The sequence below is a fragment of the Anolis sagrei genome, chromosome 1, assembly GCF_037176765.1.
Source record: "Anolis sagrei isolate rAnoSag1 chromosome 1, rAnoSag1.mat, whole genome shotgun sequence".
NCBI lineage: Eukaryota > Metazoa > Chordata > Lepidosauria > Squamata > Dactyloidae > Anolis > Anolis sagrei.
This window is the reverse complement of record NC_090021.1, coordinates 288,204,524-288,226,421: the sequence shown is the minus strand read 5'-3', so window position 1 is coordinate 288,226,421 and position 21,898 is coordinate 288,204,524. Positions and strand designations below refer to the sequence as shown.

At 39.4% G+C, this 21,898-nt stretch overlaps 1 protein-coding gene across 2 annotated transcripts in view; it reads left to right on the top strand.

The window, feature by feature from the left end:
- Window positions 1-21,898, top strand: part of TYRO3 (TYRO3 protein tyrosine kinase) — a 94,728-nt gene that overhangs the window by 44,236 nt on the left and 28,594 nt on the right. For both annotated transcript variants that reach the window (XM_060760782.2, XM_060760778.2), the window contains exons 5-11: window positions 2,114-2,200; window positions 6,021-6,136; window positions 9,457-9,634; window positions 10,119-10,261; window positions 15,512-15,656; window positions 21,203-21,332; window positions 21,720-21,817. In XM_060760782.2, coding sequence (XP_060616765.2) covers window positions 2,114-2,200; window positions 6,021-6,136; window positions 9,457-9,634; window positions 10,119-10,261; window positions 15,512-15,656; window positions 21,203-21,332; window positions 21,720-21,817 — 897 coding nt within the window. The remainder of the gene's footprint in view (window positions 1-2,113; window positions 2,201-6,020; window positions 6,137-9,456; window positions 9,635-10,118; window positions 10,262-15,511; window positions 15,657-21,202; window positions 21,333-21,719; window positions 21,818-21,898) is intronic.

Here is a 21,898-nt window from a genome sequence, read left to right as displayed (position 1 = left end):
AGTTCCTTAGATATGTTTATCATGGTTTTCTATGGATGAAAAGATGGGCAACTGGTATCTTGCATACGTTCAGTATCTCAAAAACAAGAACTGATGGGGGGAAACTGGTACCATTTTTGGAATCGGCAGGTCAAATATACCCAGAAATGAGATTAACATTTGAGGCACCAAAATGTGTATTGGACAGTGTTATAGAATTGTACTGGAAAACCCAAAAAAGCCTATAGAGATGTTCTCTCAGAACTTATTTCTGAAATTATAGCAAGGAAGTATTTAAACTCACACAACTATTATGCATATTATAGGTATTAAAATAGCAATTTATTTGCAGTTTGTCACTTTCATAGGAGTTTTGTGCCCCTAACACCACCAATGCAGAGGGCTGAGAGTACTCTGTTTCTTATCTAGTATATTCTTTATCCAGCCAGCAGGAGACTTAACAGTTGAGGGAATCGACAGCATGGAGGAATCTGATTCTATTATTTATTTATTTACTTCATTTTTATGCCACTCTTCTCAACCCATGAAAGACTCAGAGTGTACATCATACATCTAGGCAAAAATCAATGCCTTATTATAAATAAACAAATAAAACAATATAAAATCACTGAAATTAATAGAAATATAAATACACATTTAAACCCCTTAAACATATTAAAACATAATAAACCCCCAACACAAATAACGCATTGCACCATTTCCTTAATCATAATTCAGATGCTTCATTTCTACCCGTGTCATGATAGGATGTTAAACTGCATTTCCGTCACTCGCTGAAGGCCTGTTTGAACAGCCAGGTTTTAACTTGTTTCCTGAATACCAGGAGGGAGGAGGCCAAACTAATCTCACTAGGAAGGCATTCTAGGGTATGATACCAAAGTAACTGCCAATTTTGGCAAAGACTGATGATGGAAAAGTAATGCTGCTGGAAAGTTCTAGTCCTGCTTCTTTTGTTGGCCATGTCAATAATCAGAAAGCCATTGCATGTACTCAGACACTTAGGCCAATCATTGCACGTTATGATACACACTTTTTCCAATACACTTTCTCCAACATAGGTTGTAAGGCTTCAGTGGGGATTTGTTAAGTGTTGGTGATGAGTCCTTTCCTTGAGTGCACTATTAGCCTGCTTTTAATAAAATCTTCTCTCCTGTTCTGTGTGTAGGTGCTTACAGGGAACACTTACTACAACTGAGTCAAAGGCACTGATTTAGTATTCACACACATCATCAAGTTATAGTTCAGTTTTCCAAAATATTATATTTATTAATCAAACAGCTACAAATTCATTTATCATTACCTTTGACCAGAAACTGGCCACTTGGAGTCCTCCGGTGTTTTTGTGAGAAGGTCTTCCATTGTGCATGTGGCAGGGTTCAGGTTGCATTGTAGTAGGTGGTCTGTGGTTTGCTCTTCTTCACACTCACATGTCATGGACTCCACTTCTGGTCAAAGGACATTTAGCATAATGCCAAGTTTTTAAAACTTTGTTTGTGTTTTTAAACGCATTTTAAACGTACCCTCAACTAGCTTCTGACACAATAAATAAATAAAATTTATCATTATTTTCTGGACATAGAGAGACCTGTTGACTTCTTTTTAAAAGCCACAAGTTTATTTAATTTAGCAATGGCTGTAAATCCTAGTCAGGGCTGTAGCCCCATTGTTGCAAGCATTGCACAAATGCACTAAAAGAGTGTACACAAGCCTTGACATGAATGCCACAAACAATGGTGGCAAGCCCAGCCAAGGACAGCTGAGAGAACACAACAATGAGAGTGCTAAGACCCAAACACTCTTTGTGCCTGTATCACACAGTCCTCCCCCATCTCCTGTTTCATATATTGCAGAGTGAGCCTTGCCATGAACTTCTCTGTGCCAACATTCTTCCTGTTTTATAAAAAGAAAATCAATTGACTTGTTAATTACATACAAATCCTCGTGATTTTGATCCGCTTCCATTTCAGCCCCCAAAGTTGCATATATAGACTCTGAACTCTGTGTCAAGCATAATTGAAATTCTGCTTGAAGTTGAAGGGAGGGGGGTTACATAGCAGGTTTGTGTGCTCCTCTCTCCTTCAAAACTTCCCTTTTTTTCTTGGCTTGTCTCCAGGTATCAATCAAAGCACAGTTTTCTCCTGCGAAGCCCACAACATAAGAGGACTGTCTTCATCTCGGACAGCTACTGTGCACATTAAAGGTGAGAACATCTTTCCTGTCTTTCCGAGAAGGAAACATGTGGAGGAGGAAGGTGCACTGACATGTGGGAGGCACGCAGAAAGCAAGGAAGAGCTAAGCTAAAATAGTGTCTGTTTTTCTCCTTCTCCCCCGCTCCAACACACATGCAGAACTTCTGAGCTGCTTTCCAACAGTGCTTGCTTCATGCTCACAGCAACCGAAATAATATACTGTGCTCAGTGTTTGGTATGCGTGCCCATTTCCCTGCAGCGACATTGGGGATGAGAAAAAAACCCACAAGTGGCTCAAGGAGGGAATGTGGCAAAAGATAAGAGATTTTCCTTGAAACACGTATCTGAGTTGTTTGTGGAAGGAAGGTGGCCAATGATGAATTCTGCAGTGACTAAATGAGGATTTTGTTAAAGCCAGAAAACCTCCCCCAACCACCTCTTTTCCTCCTATGCACTAGTCTCTCTTTAGATGGTGAAGAGGAGTAGACTAATCAACATTTCAAGTGATTATACATAAAGAATGGAATAGACTTATGTGCTTTACAGCCCACAAACCTTCCATTAAAGCATGCAATTATGAATTCTTATTTTACAGTGTTGATATCGTATTCTTGCTATCCCAATAAACTGCTGACCACAAGGAGTTCATCTGTTCTTTCTGCTAGGGAAAATTGCTACCAAATTTGATTGGTTGCATTTTCTAGCATGCAAAACACAAGTAATTCTTGAGTACATTGTTGTTTTTTTGTGATTTACTGCTTTACTGCTGCTGCATTTCCCACCCTGTGATTATTCTTGAGTCAGTAAGTTTTCCCAGTTTTTTGTTGCAATAGCAGATTCCCAGATTAGTTTAGTGTTTACCCCTTATTTTGTTTTTCTGGTTATTTAATATTTATTTTACTTAAGTGATATTTGTCTTTACTGTTCTAATGTGGCACAAATCCTATGTAAAATCATACTACATATTTTTGACATTAATATTGAAATCTGAAATATATAGAGAAAGTCTTTACTTTCTGTATAGGTGCCTTAACTTATATTCGGGTCGGCTTATACTCAAGTATATACAGTAGTTTTTAAATGCCTTTAACTATCTCTGCCAATGAGTACTGGTGCCTCACCAAATTACAGATCCCAGGATTACATAGCATTAAGCCAAGGTTGTTAAAGTGATGTCAGACTGTATTAATTCTGCAGTTTCAATGCTCCCATTGACTCTCACTATGGATGAGTCCAGTAAGATCATGACTGCATGACCAAAGACAATAATGAAAAAATTGGAGGTCAAGCACCAGATCGGAGAGGTGTGATGGGGAAGGTACAAGGCAAGAGTGAGAGGCTGCAAAGTGACTGCAATGACTTGCTTTGCCAGTGGTGGAGAACAATAATCTTTGGTCCTGTGCCATTAGTTAGGCACAGGATCTGACACAAATCAAGTCAATACAGCAGCTTAGAAAGTGCCTCTGCATTACATAGTTTAGGTAAACTAGCAGGATCAAAATCCATTGCATTTTTAGCATACCAAATGCTGGCTGCTTTGGAGGCCCTGGTTTGAGGCCAGTTTCAGTAGGTTAGATTAGGTGCCTGGTAGTAAGCCACCTTCATGAATGTGATCTCCAGAAGAATCCATCATCTGTGCCAAATTTGGTGGCCATAATAAGCCTCAAGATTGCTGAGGTAGTTTCAGTGACAGTGACAGGTTTTTTTAGCTGATCATCTTATTGAGAAAGGACATGCACAGTTCATAATGTCTGTCTCCATATCACTCTTTGTATGACCCAACCTGGTGAATAAATAGGGTACTTGAAGTGGGCTTATGTCAGCAGACCACTGGTCTATTTTTGCCACTTTTGTATGTTCTGACAATTTAAAATATGAACAAACAAGGTTTCAAAACACGACAGAATTCAAAAGACAAAATTCTGTCGTGTTTTTTGTAGTCTTTTCTAGATAGCTTTGCTAGGCAGGCAGTAGAAGATAGCTCCCAGAGTCAGTGAGAGCATGAATGGAGTTTCTGAGCCAAGAGTGGGAGCAGGAGATGATGAGAGTAGTTAAAGGGCAGGATGGGAGAAAACATATGGAGGGAGAAGAACTGGAGTAAATTATCAGAAAGTGAGCCAGCAGAAGGTGAAAGCAAAATGTCTGAAATGACAGCATGAATACTAATAAAAAATAAATAAAAAGACAATACATTTTGTGTAGCTCATAAATAGAAAATTGGGGGTTTTTTTCCTTCCGATGTGCAAATCCAGTGTGTCCAACATAGAAGAGCAGCAGCCGAATCTCTGTAGAAGCTCTACACAAATATACTTTGAGTTCAGCGATGATCTATAGCTACCCCCTTCACCACCCCCATAAATTCACACATTTTTATTTTGACAGTATCGCTGTTATTTGTGTGTCTTCAACTCCAAATTATGGTGACCCTACCATAGACTTTACTTGACAAGAGGGGTTTTGCCATTGCCATTAAAACTGACAGATTGTTGTGTTGTTGTGAGTTTTCTGGGCTATATGGCCATGTTCCAGAAGCATTCTCACCTGATGTTTCACCTGCATCTTTGGCAGGCATCCTCAGAGGTTGTGAGATCTGTTGGAAACTAGGAAAAATTGAGTTTATGTATCTTTGAAATGTCCAGGGTGGGAGAAAGAACTCTTGTCTGTTTGAAGTAGGTGTGAATATTTCAATTATTCACCTTGATTAGCATTTAATGGCCTAGCAGTTTCAAAGTCTGCGTTCTTACTGTTTGGGAGAATCCTTTGTTGGGAGGTGATTAGCTGGCCCTGGTTATTGCTTGTCTGGAATTCCCCAGTTGTTCTTTATTTACTGTTATGATTTTAGAGGTTTTTTTAAATACTGGAGAATGCTTCTGGAACATGGCCACACAGCCCAGAAAACTCACAACAATCCTGGGATTCTGGCCATGAAAGCCTTCGATGATACATTGACAATTTGTTATTTGCTGAAGACCACATAATGAGGTTTTCTGATTGGGTTGAGATAAAAACTCTGGTATCCCAGAGCCTTAGTCAAGCAATCAAACCACTACACCATGATGGCTATCGCTCAATAATGCATCATCAAAGGTGTTTTGGCCGTACCTTGTGTTTTTTGATGTCTTTCAAGCATGTTGTTTTATTATGAGATACAGCCAAACTATGACTTCATTTCATTTGAAATTTGCCCTTTCATCACACACTGACTTTATGAAGTATTCCCTTTTTAATTAATGGTTGTTACACTGAAATGACAATGAAATGTTAGAGCTATTTGGGATTCTTATTTCCCATGAGTTTATTATATTAAATCAGAGCAAACTTTTCCAAATTCACTGTTGTTTTGAAAACCTCACAATCTCTGAGGATGTCTGCCATAGATGTGCATGAAACATCAGGAGATAATGCTACTGGAACATGGCCATACAGCTTGGAAAACTCACAGCAAAGCCTTTATTGTTCCAATGTTTAAATAAATGGGAATAAACTGAAGTTAATGCTTCTATGTAAGTCACGCCATAAAAAGAGATATGACATCATTTAAAAGTTTAAGAAACTTCAAATAGCATCTCATAAATTGTAGCAGAATTTTTTGAATGTTTCTAACAATTTTTCTGTGTTTTCTGTATTTGTTTATCCATATTCTGAATAAAAAGAACAAGTTATTAAATGTTAATTTGGATTCTGGATGTCATGAGTAAATCGCTTCTGTTTACAAAATTAACAGCCCTCAGGGATCTAATCTGGTTTCCCCCATTACAGCGTCTTCTCAGTTTTGTATAAATACCTTCTCATTTGTGCATATGCTAAACAGTTTCCATCCTTCTATTTCAGTTCTTCCCTTCCCACCTCTCAATGTGACAGTAACTCAGATCACCAGCAACAATGCCAATGTAATTTGGTTACCAGGATTTGATGGGCTTTCGCCACTTCTTTCTTGTACTGTACAGGTTTGTAACACACACATATATATCTTAGTACTACCGTATATAGTTAAATCAAACAATTTGGTAAGCAACCTAGTACTTTCCAGATGCTTTGAACTACTGTTCCAGTAAGCCCCAGTCTACATAATCAGGCAGCTTTTTTGGTAGGGAAATTGGGGGGGGGGGGGGGGGGGTTGGGGAAATCTTAGATAGGGTTGCTATGATGCCTAGTGTGAAAATTAATTGGGATGGCAGTAGCGGGCTTGAGTGAATTTGACTTGCATAGGTACAGACCTAGGAACTGGCTTTATCTAAGTTACCCATGTACTGAGCCTAGTTATATTCAAGCTGCACTACTCTTAATATTTCTTGCATGGCTCAAACTTTGAAGACAATATAGACATTTGAATCAGTGCAGAGTAGATCTATTAGAGTATTGTGTCAGTAGAATGATCGGGGCATATGACACCTATACTGCACCAGCCCCACTGTAAAGTTCTGGTTTGGACTGTTAATGTATAAAACAACAGATGGTCAACTTCTGTGGGTCTAGTGGCAATGGTATTCCCCGTAGTAACCTATGGACGTGAGAGCTGGACCTTAGGGAAGGCTGAGCGAAGGAAGATAGACGCTTTTGAACTGTGGTGTTGGAGGAAAGTTCTGAGAGTGCCTTGGACTGCAAGAAGATCCAACCAGTCCATACTCCAGGAAATAATGCCCAACTGCTCATTGGAGGGAAGGATATTAGAGGCAAAGATGAAGTATTTTGGCCACATAATCAGAAGAAAGGAAAGTTTGGTGAACATAATGATATTGGGGAAAATGGAAGGAAGAAGGAAGACCAAGGACAAGATGGATGGATGCTATCCTTGAAGTGATTGGCTTGACCTTGAAGGAGCTGGGGGTGGTGATGGCTGACAGGGAGCTCAACAGCAGTCACACAAACCTTAATAGATCTTTAAAGCAGAGTGTATCAGAAGGACATGACTTGTTTTTAATCCTAGTTACATTCAAGGCAACTTATTGGAAGTCTAGTTCTGCTATTTTAAAAACCCTCCTAATGCTGCAGTGTTCCTACTTCTGTTTTGGTGAAGATGCAGGAGAGGCTCTTGGCTATTTCTTCCATAAAATAAATGAACTCCTTGAGATGTTAACGTTTATCATGACTTTCCCCATTCAGCAGCTTTATCCTTCTTTCATGTTTCTACTCCTGGAACCCTTGACAGACGGGAATGAATTTCCTTCTGCATAGTGGAATGCCGAGCTTTGTACAGCCTATTCTTCCTGGTCTGCACGTCCGCCCGTCACCATACAATGCTAATCTGTCTAAGGTCCAAACTCTTCCCACAACCTCTTTTTTCCCCAGTCAATGAACTGAAGGGGAAAACGCAGTGAGAACAATCCAGAGGCCACTCTGTTTGACTGTTCTATTTTTCACAGGTTATACAGCCCTTTTTTATCCTAGTCTAGGGCAAACAAACTAAAATTTCGGACCACGTGTTGCATAATAACATTATTTCATTAAAGAACACTTGACCTGAGAATCACAGCATTTTGGTTTCTCAGTATTCTGATTGCTATTTTCGAGCACCATTGTTCTGTTGACCCATATTTCTGCACAGCAGGCCTCACATGCCACTAGTAGCTACCAGAGCTTGAATGTTTATCATTCCTTTATGCCTGGAGACAAACAGCCCCTTTTCAAAGGTTGAAAGTGAAATGTGGTCTCTGTTCATGGTCTTGTAGACTTGTAACACTTTACAAACTGATGGGATCTCTCTGACTAAAGAAACAAAATTAATGTTCATACCAAATAGGAAAAATAATGCCATCCTAGCATTTTCAACTTTGTTAAGAACAATAGTTTAAAAAATTTGATAAGATTGTCCTTGAACCTAAGCGAGCAAATGTGTGCCAAATTATAAAGCAGCAAGAAGCACCCAATTTTGTATTTAGTCCTTTCTAAAGCATTCAAATATGCAAAAATACAACTAAATAAAATAGATATCATTCAAAACCACAGCTGCACCCCGCCCTCAAAGTACATAGCAATGACTTGTAGTTATTAAGTAAACAAAAGTGATAATAATGCAGGAAGGGAGGAGTATTGCCTTACAGCAAGTTAAACATTGTAGTAAGCAAAGATGTGTTCCTTAACAGATGTAGATAGCATTTAGTCACTAAGGCTTTTATTGACGATTTGATTTGTTTTCAGTGAAGGACATGAAAGAGTGCTATCACTCAAATATAATATATTATCCTCCCTATTATTTTCGTTTTAGCAAGATTTTTTATCATGAGCAAATTCCAAAGTTTGCCTAAAATTGTTGGACAGATATGGGTTATTGTTTTTTATGCGATTTTGGTGTCTCTAACTGAATCTTTTTGGCAACAATAAAAAAGAAGGGGGGAAAATAAAATTGGTTAATTGCATAGAGCAAGGAATTATGTTCATGTTCCTCAGCAGAATTGCTTTCATTCTATGGAAAGTTTGCATTTGGTGGAATAGGTTTTTTTATACGTAGTGAATAACTCTTACGCCAAATTCCTGGGCTTTCAAGATATGATAAAAAGGTTATGCCCACTCTGACTAGTGTTATCCAGCTAAAATGTAATTCTGAAAGTATTCTGCTTGCTTTAGAAAATCCTTTGTAAAAATTAGTCCATGAGTATATCAAGATATTTTACAACTATTTATTATGAAACCTAACATAAAACAACAATAACATATAACTATTGATTAGATCATAAACACCTACAACATTTAAACATTAAAATGTGGAGTTTAAAACATATTAATATAAATGTTAAAATTACATAATCCAGAAATCATGATCCAAGCCTGTTCCAAATATCAATTGCACATACCCACTGATCATTCCTTGTATTGCTACTGCCCAAAGGCTTGGACTCATAGCCAAGTTTTTACTTTTTTTCTGAAGTAAAAACTGAAGAGGGGACTGATCTAATTTCATTGGGGAGGGAGTTCCATAGTCGAGGAGCCACCACTGAGAAGGCCCTGTCTCTCATCCCTACCAGTAGCACTTGCAAGGGGGGTGGGACCAAGAGCAGGGTTTCCCCAGATGATCTTAACCTTTGAGATGGGTCATAGAAGGAGATACGTTCAGACAGGTAAGCTGGGCCGGAAACGTTTAGGGTTTTATAGGTTAAAGCCAGCACTTTGAATGGTATATACTATTCAATATACTACTTATATATGGGAATGCAACTTCCAACAACATTTCCATTAAAATAAAAAATAGTCATTTAATTTTAAATCCATCAAAGTGCATTTGGTTTGTGTGTTCATCTGTTTGTTGGTTTTTATTTCCCTTTTTCAACAGGTGGCCGAGTCCCAGGCAGAAGAGGAAGTGGTTACGGAAGTTGTCCCTGTGCCCTCCTTCAGTAGGGCTTTGCTGGGTTTAAAGCACTCCACCAATTATAGTGTGCGGGTTCAGTGCACCAATGAAATGGGAAGCTCCCCTTTTACAGACTGGGTCTATTTTCAGACCTTGGGATTAGGTAAGAATCTAGCAGACTGTGTGACACCAAATGCAATGGAAAGTGTTTTCCATTAAATAAGGCAGTTCTGGAAGAGAAAAAGACAATTTTGCAGTGAAGAACTCTATTGGACCTCTGATTAAATTGAAAATACAAGGAACATGTAATCCCACGTGACAGTTTCAAAAAGTCAAACATTTATTTCCTTTTTATTGTTTGCTCATAGCAAATAGATAATGTGAGACTGTCCCTAGTTTTTGTACAAGTACCTAGCTGAGATTGCTATTCTTCAGTTTTCCAGCTTGCAAGGCAAATAAGAATCTTTACCTAGCTAAGAACACAAGAATGTCTTGGCCAGACAAAGATTCCTAGAACAAGGAAATTGCAGATGGGAGAACGGATTGCTATGCTGATTGCTTGACATGCCATTGAGTAATTTTCCCTCACCTCCTCCTTTTTATTTTCCAACAACACAATATTAATTATATACTTTTTTCCATTACAGCTCCAAATAATACTCCACAAAATGTACACATTATTCACAGAGATTCTTGCCTGATTTTGGAATGGGAACCAGCAGTTCAAGAAATGCTTAGGGACAATGCACTTGGATACAGATTGGAATGGAGTCAAGATAACATAACGCAGGTAACAGAGTGAGATCCCTCGTGGGTTGGAGTAAGGGTCATATACAGAAGCAGTGTGTAAGAAAGAGAACCAACTTCTTCTGCTTGCTCCTGGAATCTAAATGAAAATATGGTTTCCGAATCTATGCAGATAGGAGTGGTCTCAACTTATGACAACTAGTGGTCCCCTGCCACGCGTTGCTGTGGTCCAGTCTGGTGATCTGGAAAATAAATTAATGAGAAAGTGTTGGTTTCTAATATATGTAATTTCTTTATGCTTGTGGGTAAACTATTTCTTGTTGTTTCTTTGTCAGTGTTGATGGAGAGACTGTCTGGTTTGCCTACTCTGGAACATGCAACATACATGTGTCCTTCTTTAGGGGTCCCTATCAAATCTATCATACTATATCTGTCGTGTGTGTGCGTGAATCATAGACTGTATATCTATCTATATCTATGGCTGGATGGCTCTTTGTCAGGAGGGCTTTGATTATGTTTTCTTGCCATGGTGAAGGGAATTGGGCTGGATGATCTTAAGGCAGCATTTCTCAACCTGAGGGTTGGGACCCCTGGCGGGGGGGTTGTGAGGGGGTGTCAGAAGGGTTGCCAAAAACCACCAGAAAACAAAGTGTTTTCTATTGGTCATGGGGGTTCTGTGTGGGAAGTGATTGTAGGTGAATTATAAATCCCAGTAACTACAACTCCCAACTGTCAAGGTCTATTTCCCCCAAACACCATCTGTGTTCATATTTGGGCATATGAAGTATTGGTGCCAAGTTTGGTCTTGATCCTTCATTGTTTGAGTCCACAGTGCTCTCTGGATGTAGGTGAACTACAACTCCCAAACTCAAGGTCAATACCCACCAAACCCTTCTAGTGTTTTCTATTGGTCATGGGAGTCCTGTGTTCCAAGTCTGGTTCAATTCCATCGTTGGTGGAGTTCAGAATGCTTTTTGATTGTAGGTGAACTATAAATCCCAGCAACTACAATTCCCAAATGACAAAATCATTTTTTGAGGGATGGTCACCCCTTGGGTTAGTAGGTGTCTTGTACCCAAATTTGGCAGCAATTCATCCAACAGGTTTTGAGTTATGATGTCACTCTAAATGAATAGGGCATTTTTATATAGATAGATAAGAGAATTGTTAAACATGACAAAAAGCTTGAACTGATTTGTGCCTTTCTGTGTAACGAAAATAGCTGATTGTTTCCATTATCCATCTGAGTTCTCATCTCCTCCTCCTCCTTTCTATTCTATTCAATTCTCTTTTTTCATTGTGTCTTAAGTTCTAACAGCATTTACATATGGCCAAATGGCAAGAGAATTGCTTTTTAATCTCAAGTGTGAAAACTGTATCAGAGCAACTTGGACAGTTGATCCTTTCGGATAAGGCTGAGAAAGGCTAACAGTGTCTTCTGAATCAATAAAAAGCTCCGTACATTGTTTGTCAGAAATTGTTCATTGTTGCCCCAGATTTGCTGAGCAATAGCCCGGGCTGTATCCCAAATTACCAAGGTTCTGAAATGAAAATTCATCTGGGGTGAGAAATGATTTAGTGTTGAAGAAAGGTTCTAGAGTCACAGCCCTTGAAATGAAAGCTGAAAAAATAAAACACAAATCCTTACGAATGATTTTGCATCCCATTAGAAGGGTTTGACATATGTTATCTTACCACAGTCTGTTCTGGGACTGATTCTGTTCAACATGTTCATTAAAAACAGGAGAATTCCCCACCCCCGGCTCCGAAATGCAGATGGCACAGAGTTGAAAGGATTGCTTTAAAAGAATCACTTGTATTACCATCAATAGGCTTAATGCAACTACAGTAGAGTCTCACTTATCCAACCTTCACTCATCCAATGTTCTGTATTATCCAGGACAATCTGCCTCCTGCCTGGATCCACAGCTGTTTCAATACATTGTAATGTTTTGGTGCTAAATTTGTAAATACAGTCATTACTACATAACTTTACCATGTATTGAATTGCTTTTTCTGCTGATTTGTTGTAAATATGATGTTTTGGTGTGTAATTTGTAAAACCATAACATAATTTGATGTTTAATAGGATTTTCCTTAATTCCTCCTTATTATCCAATATTTTCACTTATCCAACATTCTGCCGGCCCATTTATGTTGGATAAGTGAGACTCTACTGCAGGAGTCCTCAAACTTTTTAAACAGAGGGCCAGGTCACAGTCCCTCAAATTGTTGGAGGGCCGGGTTATAATTTGAAAAAAAATATGAATGAATTCCTATGAACACTGCACATATCTTATTTGTAGTGCAAAAGACACTTAAACACTATACAATAATTAAAATGAAGAACAATTTTAACAAATATAAACTTATTACTATTTCAGTGGGAAGTGTGGGGCTACTTTTGGCTGATGTGATAGGATTGTTGTTGTTGTTGTGTGCTTTCAAGTCATTTCAGACTTAGGTTGACCCTGAGTGAGGGCTGGGTAAATGACCTTGGGGGGCCGCATCCGGCCACCGGGCCTTAGCTTGAGGACCCCTGCTCTACTGTATTAAAAATATAAGTTAAAACACCTAAATATGATTTTAAACAATAAATTTTAAATTTAGTTGCCTAGAACAGCTTTTCAGTAAACTTGGGTTGTTAATGAAATGCAAAGATTCAGAATGGGGGACACCTGGCTCAACAGCAGTACGTGTGAAAAAGATCTTGGAGTCCTCGTGGACAACAAGTTAAACATGAGCCAACAATGTCATGCGGCAGCTTAAAAAGCCAGTGGGATGTTGGCTTCCATAAATAGAGGAGTCTAGTGTCTAGATCCAGGGAAGTCATGCTGCCCCTCTATTCTGCCTTGGTCAGACCACACCTGGAATACTGTGTTCAATTCTGGACACCGCAATTGAAGGGAGATGTTGACAAGCTGGAATATGTCCGGAGAGGAAGTGACTAAAATTATCAAGGGTCTGGAGAACAAGCCCTATTAGGAGTGGCTTAAAGAGCTGGGTATGTTTACCCTGAAGAAGAGAAGGCCAAGAGGAGACATGATAGCCATGTATAAATATGTGAGGGGAAGTCACAGGGAAGAGGGAGCAGGTTTGTTTTCTGCTGCCCTGAGACTAGGACGCGGGACAATGGCTTCAAACTACAAGAAAGGAGATTCCACCTGAACATTAGGAAGAACTTCCTGACTGTGAGAGCCGTTCAGCAGTGGAACTCTCTGCCCCGGAGTGTGGTGGAGGCTCCTTCTTTGGAGGCTTTTAAGCAGAGGAGTGCTTTGAAAGCGATTTTCCTGCTTCTTGGCAGGGGGTTATACTGGATGGCCCACAAGGTCTCTTCCAACTCTATGATTCTGTGTAGTAAGTACAATAACATATCTGCTAGATACAATTCATAAATACTGGCCAATTCTCTGAATCAGAGAAACCAACATTTTTGACCTAAATATACAGAGTACCTGCTTTCACAGAATCATGTTTTGCACAGGACCTGTTCCTTGTAGTATCACAAGTGAATATTTGCTCCCAGAATTGCAAAACATAAGTGTTTTGTGGGCAATAAAGACATAAACATCTGCTTGTTCCGGCACAAACATACCTGTTTTTCAACAATAACCTAAAGAGGCTCTTTTCAGATATCACTGTCTATGAAAGTGAGGCAGGTCATGTTTGCTGATCAGATATCCTGTGTTGTGGTGTCCCAACACTAAATTGCTCTGCCAGGAAACATCACTAATGTTCTTGACTTATAAATTTGGAAATTTCTTAAGCTTTTGAACTTTGCAATAAGGACATCCCCTCTGCTAGTATTTAAATAAACTTTTCTAATTTTTTGCCCCCTCTCTTTCTGTGGATTTATCACCTGTCCAACATCCATAAATCTCAGGGTGAGGTAGAGAATATAGAATATAGAACAATGTTAGATAGAAACCTAAAGCCATCAAACCTTATTGAAAATTCGATTTCTATTTTATGGCTGTATTTTATCCTATGTTAATTTTGTTAGACATCTGATTTGCAGCCTTAAAATTCTTCTTGGTAAGGAAGAGTATATATACCTTACACAAATAAGTATCAATGCAGATATAAAGCAGTTCCATCCAAATATATGGTAAATAATAAATATAGTATTTGACAACTGGGGAAAAATTTCCTCTTCTTAAAGGAAGTACAGTTTTTGCAGTAGTAATTCTATGTCTAGGGTGGTGCAGTGGGTGAAACCACTGAGCTGCTGAACTTGCTGACTGAAAGGTTGGCTTTTTGAATCCAGGGAAAGGGGTGAGCTCCCACGGTTAGGCCCAGCTTCTGCCACCCTAGCAGTTCGAAAACATGCAAATGTGAGTAGATCAATAAGTACCACTTATCTGGGAAGGTAATGGTGCGCCATGCAGTCATGCTGGCCACATGATCTTGGAAGCGTCTATGGACAATGCTGGCTCTTCAGCTTAGAAATGGAGATGAGCACTAAACCCCATCATTGGAAATGACTAGACTTAATGTCTGGGAAAATCTTTACGTTTACTTATATTTTATGTCTAAATTAAAAGCATGTTCTCAGCTTTTTGAACATAGTTCACATGAACAGAAAATAATGCCCGAGATTGGCATCAGTTAAAAAAAAACCATAATGAGCACCTGTCTTCATTGCCACCTGAAGCAAAACAGCACCTTTGAGGGAATGAGACATATGAAGTTGGACAGGATCAAAAGGCTAGCTGCAAGTAGAACAGTCTATAGAAGAATCCACACACCATTTTGCCATTTAAAACACTTTTCAATCCAGACCACAGTATGCCACAGTGTGAAAAGAAGCATGCAGAATTAAGTATAGTTAAGGAACAAACAGGTTCCTATGGCTGAAGAAAAGAAGCCGATCCACATGCTGCAGAAAAGGGCAACAAGCAAACAAACAGATCATTAGGTAGGGTGCCTGTGTACCAGGTATGGGCAAACATCAGCCCTCCAGATGTTTTGGACTTCAACTCCCACAATTCCTAACAGCCTACCGGCTGTTAGGAATTGTGGAAGTTGAAGCCCAAAACATCTGGAGGGTCGGATTTTGCCCATGCCTGCTCTATACTGTAGAATTTATACAATTTGACACCACTTTAACTGTCATGGCTTAATGTTTTGGTATCTTGGGATTTGTAGTTTGATGAGACATGTAGCAATCTTTAGTAGAGAAGGCTAGAGACCTTGCAAAACTACAACTTTCAGGATTAATAGTTAAAGTTGTTTTTAAACTGTATTTAGTGATGTTTGAATACTGATTCACTTTTCCCATTTTCTGTTTTAGGGGGAGATGGTAGTACAAGACACAAGAGCTAATCTAACTATGTGGAATCCCTTAAAAGACCTTCTGATCAGGGTGTGCATACTAAATTCAGCTGGCTGTGGACCATGGAGTGAGCCATTATTGATTACAGCGGAAGATTTAATCGGTGAGTTGCATATTCTGAAAGCTTTTTTCCTGTTTTTTCCTCCTCAAGGAAAATAGTCTGTTGTTATTACTGTGCATGAGATGAGGAACAGTGAGAGTCACTGGTACCATTGTATCCTTCTGGCCACGCTCTTCCCAGTACTCACAGCTGCATGTGCTGCATTTTTTAACTAAGAGACCAAAGCCGAATAAGGTCAAGCAATTTAGCAGGAAAAAAACAAGTCAAACCCGCCCCCCCCCCCCCCCAGCCCAAGAAAACACTCAGCTGCAATGATGAAAACTTATTTTGCTATAAATTGGAACTGGTTCAAAGAAGTAATGAGTGTATTGTACAGTATTGTAACCGAATTGGAAAAAAAAACCTGTGGTAATACGTTGTATGTTAACCTTGTTCTAAAGTCCAATAAATGTTATGTTTTTCCATTTTTAAGAATAGAATAAGACAGCTTGCAGATTTGGGATTTTTTTCATAGATGGTATAAGGAAGCTTGTTAGTAGTAGTTAGTCATTGGAGGCTATCACTAGCAGTTCTGATTGACTAGTTGATCTGTAATATCATCAGTGTACATACTTATTACAGAATACTATAGCTTGGGCAGAAAAGACTTTGCTTCCATCTTACTTCACTCAGGTCAAGTAAAGGAGAAAGAAGGATGAAAAAAGAGCCAGGTCTCAGCTGCAAGAGCATTTTTGCAATCAGTTCTTGGGTCTTGAAAGCTTTGCCTGCTTTTTGCTTTCCCACTAAGTAGAACGTGTGATAGTCAAAGCTGTCTCTAATCACAGGCTAGAAAACACTTTTACAGCCAGTTCTTCAGCAGCTGATATCCTGCCCGCTCAGGAAAATACAAGGGGTGTGTATGTACAAAGTGAGAAAAGTTGTATCTAAGAACCCAGACACAATCCAAGCACTTTTGCCGCCACCAGAATTTGGCATGGAGTCTTTGTCCACTCTGTGTTTTTCTCTGTCAATGAGAATACAGAATACCTTTGATCTAAGCTTAGTGTTTGTTAAAGAAGTGGTGGAGTTATATACATCAGGAAAAAAACATCCTTAAGACATGTGGCTAACTAGCAGGTCATAAATGCACAAGTGACTGTCTAGAGCAGTGGTTCCCAATCTTTGGTCCTCCTGGTGTTTTGGACTTCAACTCCCATAGTTCCTAACAGCTGGTAAACTGACTGAGATTTTTGGGAGTTGAAGTCCAAAACACCTGGAGGACCAAACGTTGGGAACCACTGCTCTAGACAGTACCTAGAGAAGACAAAACCTCCAGCCAAGGCAAGTTATTTCCAGAAGTGTGGAATGCTGATAAGAGTCTGTTATAAAACAGCAACCATGTGGTCACTCTTTCTCTTTCTCCTGCTGTGACTGTCCAATCTGTAAGTAATTATAAATAACCTGCAACAATAATCAACAGTGAAGAGAAAAACAGTGGTCCAGCGTACTTTTGATTCAGAACTAGCACAGAGGCTGGAGGGAAAGAGCAAGCAGAGAAGCGTAGTGTGCATGTTACAGATGCAGAGGATCGATGACTGCAGAGGAGAGGAACTCCATTCCCACAAGTTTCTGGGGACCACGTCCTTCACAGTGATAACAGTGCAGATTGCCTTGTGCACTACTAGTCTTCCTGGGGCCCTTCCACACAGCCCTATATCCCAGAATATCAAGGCAGAAAATCCCACATTATTTGTGTGTGGACTCAGATAATCCAATTCAAAGCAAATATTGTGGGATTTTCTGCCTTGATATTCTGGGATATAGGGCTGTGTGGAAGCCCCCCCCCCCCCCCAATTGGAAGGGCAACTAGAACTGAGAGAAGGGTTAATACCTCCTACTGGCTTTACTATGTTTGATTACAAATAATAGATAATTAGTTTTCCCTTTCCTGCTTTGTTATAAACTGAGAGGGTGTAGGGGAGGAAGAAGTCCAAGGGATGAAATATTTGGAAGGGCAGTCCTTCCTGAAACCCCGATTTGGGGCTATTTCCAATTGGAATTGCACTTCTAGATCAAAGGTGAAATTCCAGTCTTGTCCACTCTTTTTAAAGGTTCTTTTTGTTGTGATAACCCCACCCACATTTGCTTGTGTTGTTATTATGTAATTTCAAGTCTTTCCAATTTATGAGCATCCTAAGGTGACCCTATCATGTGGTTTCCTTGGCAAGATTTGTTTAGAAGGGGGTTGTCTTTTGGCTGAGAGAGAGTGACTTGCCCAAAGTCACCCAGGAAGTTTTCATGGCTGAGCAAGGCTTAGTCCAACATTAATACCATTAAATCACACTTATTCCTCACCCACATCCTGGGGAAAGTGCCATTCCAAACCTTATTTTTCTCGCTTGAGAAAGTTATTCCCCTTGAATCAATGTTTGAATTGTTAATCAACAATTTATAGAAATTCCATGTACTCAGGGAGCCAGCTCTACTTGTGTCTGGTAGTAGAGTTGAGCCATCCCCACCAGCCATCCCCACTCCCCTACCCTCCAAGATGGGTGTAAGATTAAAATAATGCAGTGGCTCTAAAGCAGGCATGAGCAAACTTTGGCCCTCCAGGTGTTTTGGACTTCAACTCCCACTATTCCTAACAGCCGGAGGGCCAAAGTTGTTTGTTTTTCTCAAATCAATTGTTTATTCCCTTGTAAACCATGCAGTATTTCATGGCAGAAAAAATACAAAGAAAAATACAACACAATAGAAAGTGTAATTCACCTAAATATATGGAGATAATTTGAAAATAAAGCCCAAAATTTAGCATACAGTTTGATGCACTACAGTGATGTTAGTCATGTCAACTGTTGGGTTATGACTGAAGCATCTAGAAGAGTAATGAATTAGTCTTCAACCTAGCAAAATCTTGAATGGCAATGTGTTCCCTAAAATCTGACAAGACTGCACTAATAACAAATAACTTTTCTTTGTTTAAACAATTACTCATACTAAAATACACTGTGCTCCCTCGCTCTATTTTGGCCTAAGGCTCATTGCATCCAAACAGAAACCATATCTAATGGAGTATGAAGCCAAGCTTATAAAAACTTGTAAAGAAAGCTGCATTGTGGAAATGCTGAGTGAACAAAACTATAGATCTGTAAAAATAATGAAACTTTGTGGTAAGGCTTGTGGAAAATAAATATTGCTTATTTTCCGGTAATAACAAGCTGGTACTGAATAGGCATCTTCTGTGTTCCCTCTGTGTGTGAAATATTTGGGGCAGCTTGTTAGTGTCTCCCAGTAAGGGTGGGGAAGCTTATAAAAGCATTTAATAGTGCTGTTTAGGGAACCACTTGCAGTCTTACTTGAAGCACACTTCGCCTGCCAAGAAGAATGAGGATGAATTTACAACGCAAGTTAGGCAAATGCTCCAATATCTCAGTGGCAAAGGAACTGGTGTTGCTGGCCTTGTTGTACTCACACTCACACACACAAGTTTCCTCTACTGTGATGGTTTCAGCAGAGAAGTACTCTTGGGAAGAGGAAGGATGTGAGATCTGTCTCTCTACGTTTCCTAAAGATTGGAAGCATTTCCTACCCTCCCTGACCCCATTTTCCAGTTGTGTAGGAAATGAGCAACATGTGGCATGTTCAGGTCCTGCATTTTGCCCAGATGCATTACGTCTTCCCCAGACATAGAATCATAAGTTGGAAGAGACCTTGTGGGCCATCCAGTCCAACCCCCTGCCAAGAAGCAGGAAAATCACATTCAAAGCACTCCTGACAGATGGTCCTCCAGGCTCTGCTTAAAAGCCTCCAAAGAAGATTCCTGCTCAAAGATGTCTCCTCTTGCTCTGGCAATACTACCAAGTGTAGTCTTCTATTCTCTCTGCCATCAGCATATACTTCGGCTCTTTTATACACAAATGATAAAAAGTACTACTTTTCAATTTCTAATTCAGGGTATTGTGCAACTTAAAATTATATGTTTACAATGGCACAGAATGTGGAAAACAAACCTTTTCAAAAATTTAAGTGATTCACACAACTGTTTTTTAAAATACTTACATATGCCAATTTTATGTTTTCACTCTATGGGCTCTTCATTCCATTAAAAATACTTTAAAAGCAACATACATATCATCCTTGGGGCATTTCTTGAAAAAGACAATTGACTGCCTTTAGTCCCATTCATTTTCAGTTTTCCAGGACTTGTTTCCATTGCAGTATCTTAAAGGTTCTCTAAATACATAATTACATGCATAATTTAGAGGAATACAGATATTATATGATGATTACAAAGAAATGTTATGTAAGGATCCTGAAAAGACTTCACATTGAAACAAAATATGTCTTCACTGTAAGATACTGCATACCAAAAATATTGTTCTATCCTTTTTTTTCACTTTTGCTTCCCTTATTTCTTTACTTTTTTGAAGTTTCATCTTCATCCCTAGAGGCTTTTCTTTCTTTTTAGTATCCTTTGGCATTCATAGAATCATAGAAAATAGAGACCACATGGGCCAACTAGTCCAACTCCCTGCCATGCAAGAAAAGCACAATCAAAGTACCCCGACAGATGGCCATCCTCCCTGACAATGTTCCTGGCTTCAGTTCAGAGCTCATTTGGTTCCCTGTCAACTGGGCTTAATAGTGCAAATCTATTTTTCACATTGTCTTTAAATAATATGGGATTGTTATTCAGGTTGTATTTTGGCATGATGATGTCTAGTGGTTTTTTTAACTTTATTGTCGCCTTTAGTAGTTCATGGTTCATGCCACAATCCTCCTCCTCCTGTTCTTCTTTTTGCAAAGGGAATGGAGCTTTTCCATATTCTGCTTCTAATTATATAGTTTATTTTATTTCCACATTGGCCATCAAGTATGTATACAGTCATGCGTGCAGTAGCTTTTTTTGTTTTTGTCTTAGGAATGTCTTTGCAATGAATAAACTGTTGACCTTCAAAAACTCAAGTCAGTCTCCTACCTTATTTCTTGAAGCTAGGCCAAATTTTCATACCATGTATATTTTTACTCTACTTTCTATGATTGCATTTGAGTCATCTATGAGTAACAAGAAGTCCTGTTTAGGTGCATGACCATTTTCTCTTTAATTCCATTACAGAACTAATCCGTTTCTTCTTCCTTTGCCTCTGTAGCTGCTAAATAAACTTAGTTTATGGGGTGTGTGTTTTTTTTTCTTTCAAGTCAGGAGCAACTTGAGAAACTGCAAGTCGCTTCTGGTGTGAGAGAATTGGCCGTCTGCAAAGACGTTGCCCAGGGATGCCTGGATGTTTTGATCTTTTACCATCGTAATGGGAGGCTTTTCTCATGTTTCCGCATGGGGAACTGGAGCTGACAGAGGGAGCTCATCTGCACTCTTCCCAGATTCGAACCTCCAACCTGTCGGTCGTCAGTCCTGCCAGCACAAGGGTTTAACCCATTGTACCATCAGGGGCTCCTGCAGTTTATGGTTGTGTTGATGGGTTTTCCATGAAGTCTTATTGCCATGATTTATATTTTCTGATATAATGAAGAGCATACTTTTTTTTGTTACAGATGACCATTTGGAGTGTATTTTGCCACATGTGATATCTTGGTTTTTCTCTTTTATACAGCGGGACAGAGACAGCCTCCCTATGGGACATCCTGGGTTCCTGTGGTTTTAGGTATTCTGACGGCACTGGTCACAGCTGTTTCCTTGGCACTGATCCTTCTGAGGAAAAGAAGAAAAGAAACCCGTTTTGGGTAAATGCCTTGTCATGTAGTGACTAAAACACATGTCTAGGACAAACCTGTGCAGAGTTTCAGAGGAGATTTCCATTAAACAGAATAATAGGAGGAGGAGGAGGTATTTTAGATGGGGAAAGCAGGTGTTGGGGCAACTCCAATTTTTCTGAAAATAGCTGTATCCCTATGTTCGTGTTGTCTTTGGATAAATAAAAATGAGAAAGGACCTACCCTAGGGACGCCAGAAATTGTGGATGATTTCACAAGGAGGAAAGAGATAACTATTTAAGGAGGCTCTAGGTCACTCTCTGTGTTATAGATATGTAATGTGGATTATTTATCCTTTTGTGACACTTTTTTGCATATTATATTAATGATTCCCCCCCCCCCCTTTTTCTCTTCTAGTCATGCCTTTGGCAGCGTGGTGGGAGGGGATCCCATAGTCCATTTCCGAGCAGTGAGATCTTTCAACAGAGAAGTGCCAGAGCTTATTGAGGCAACATGTAGGTAAAATGTTCTAATGACTCTCTTTTACAAACTCCATTCATCAAATGCACTTCCAGGTAGTTGACACAAAGTGTTCT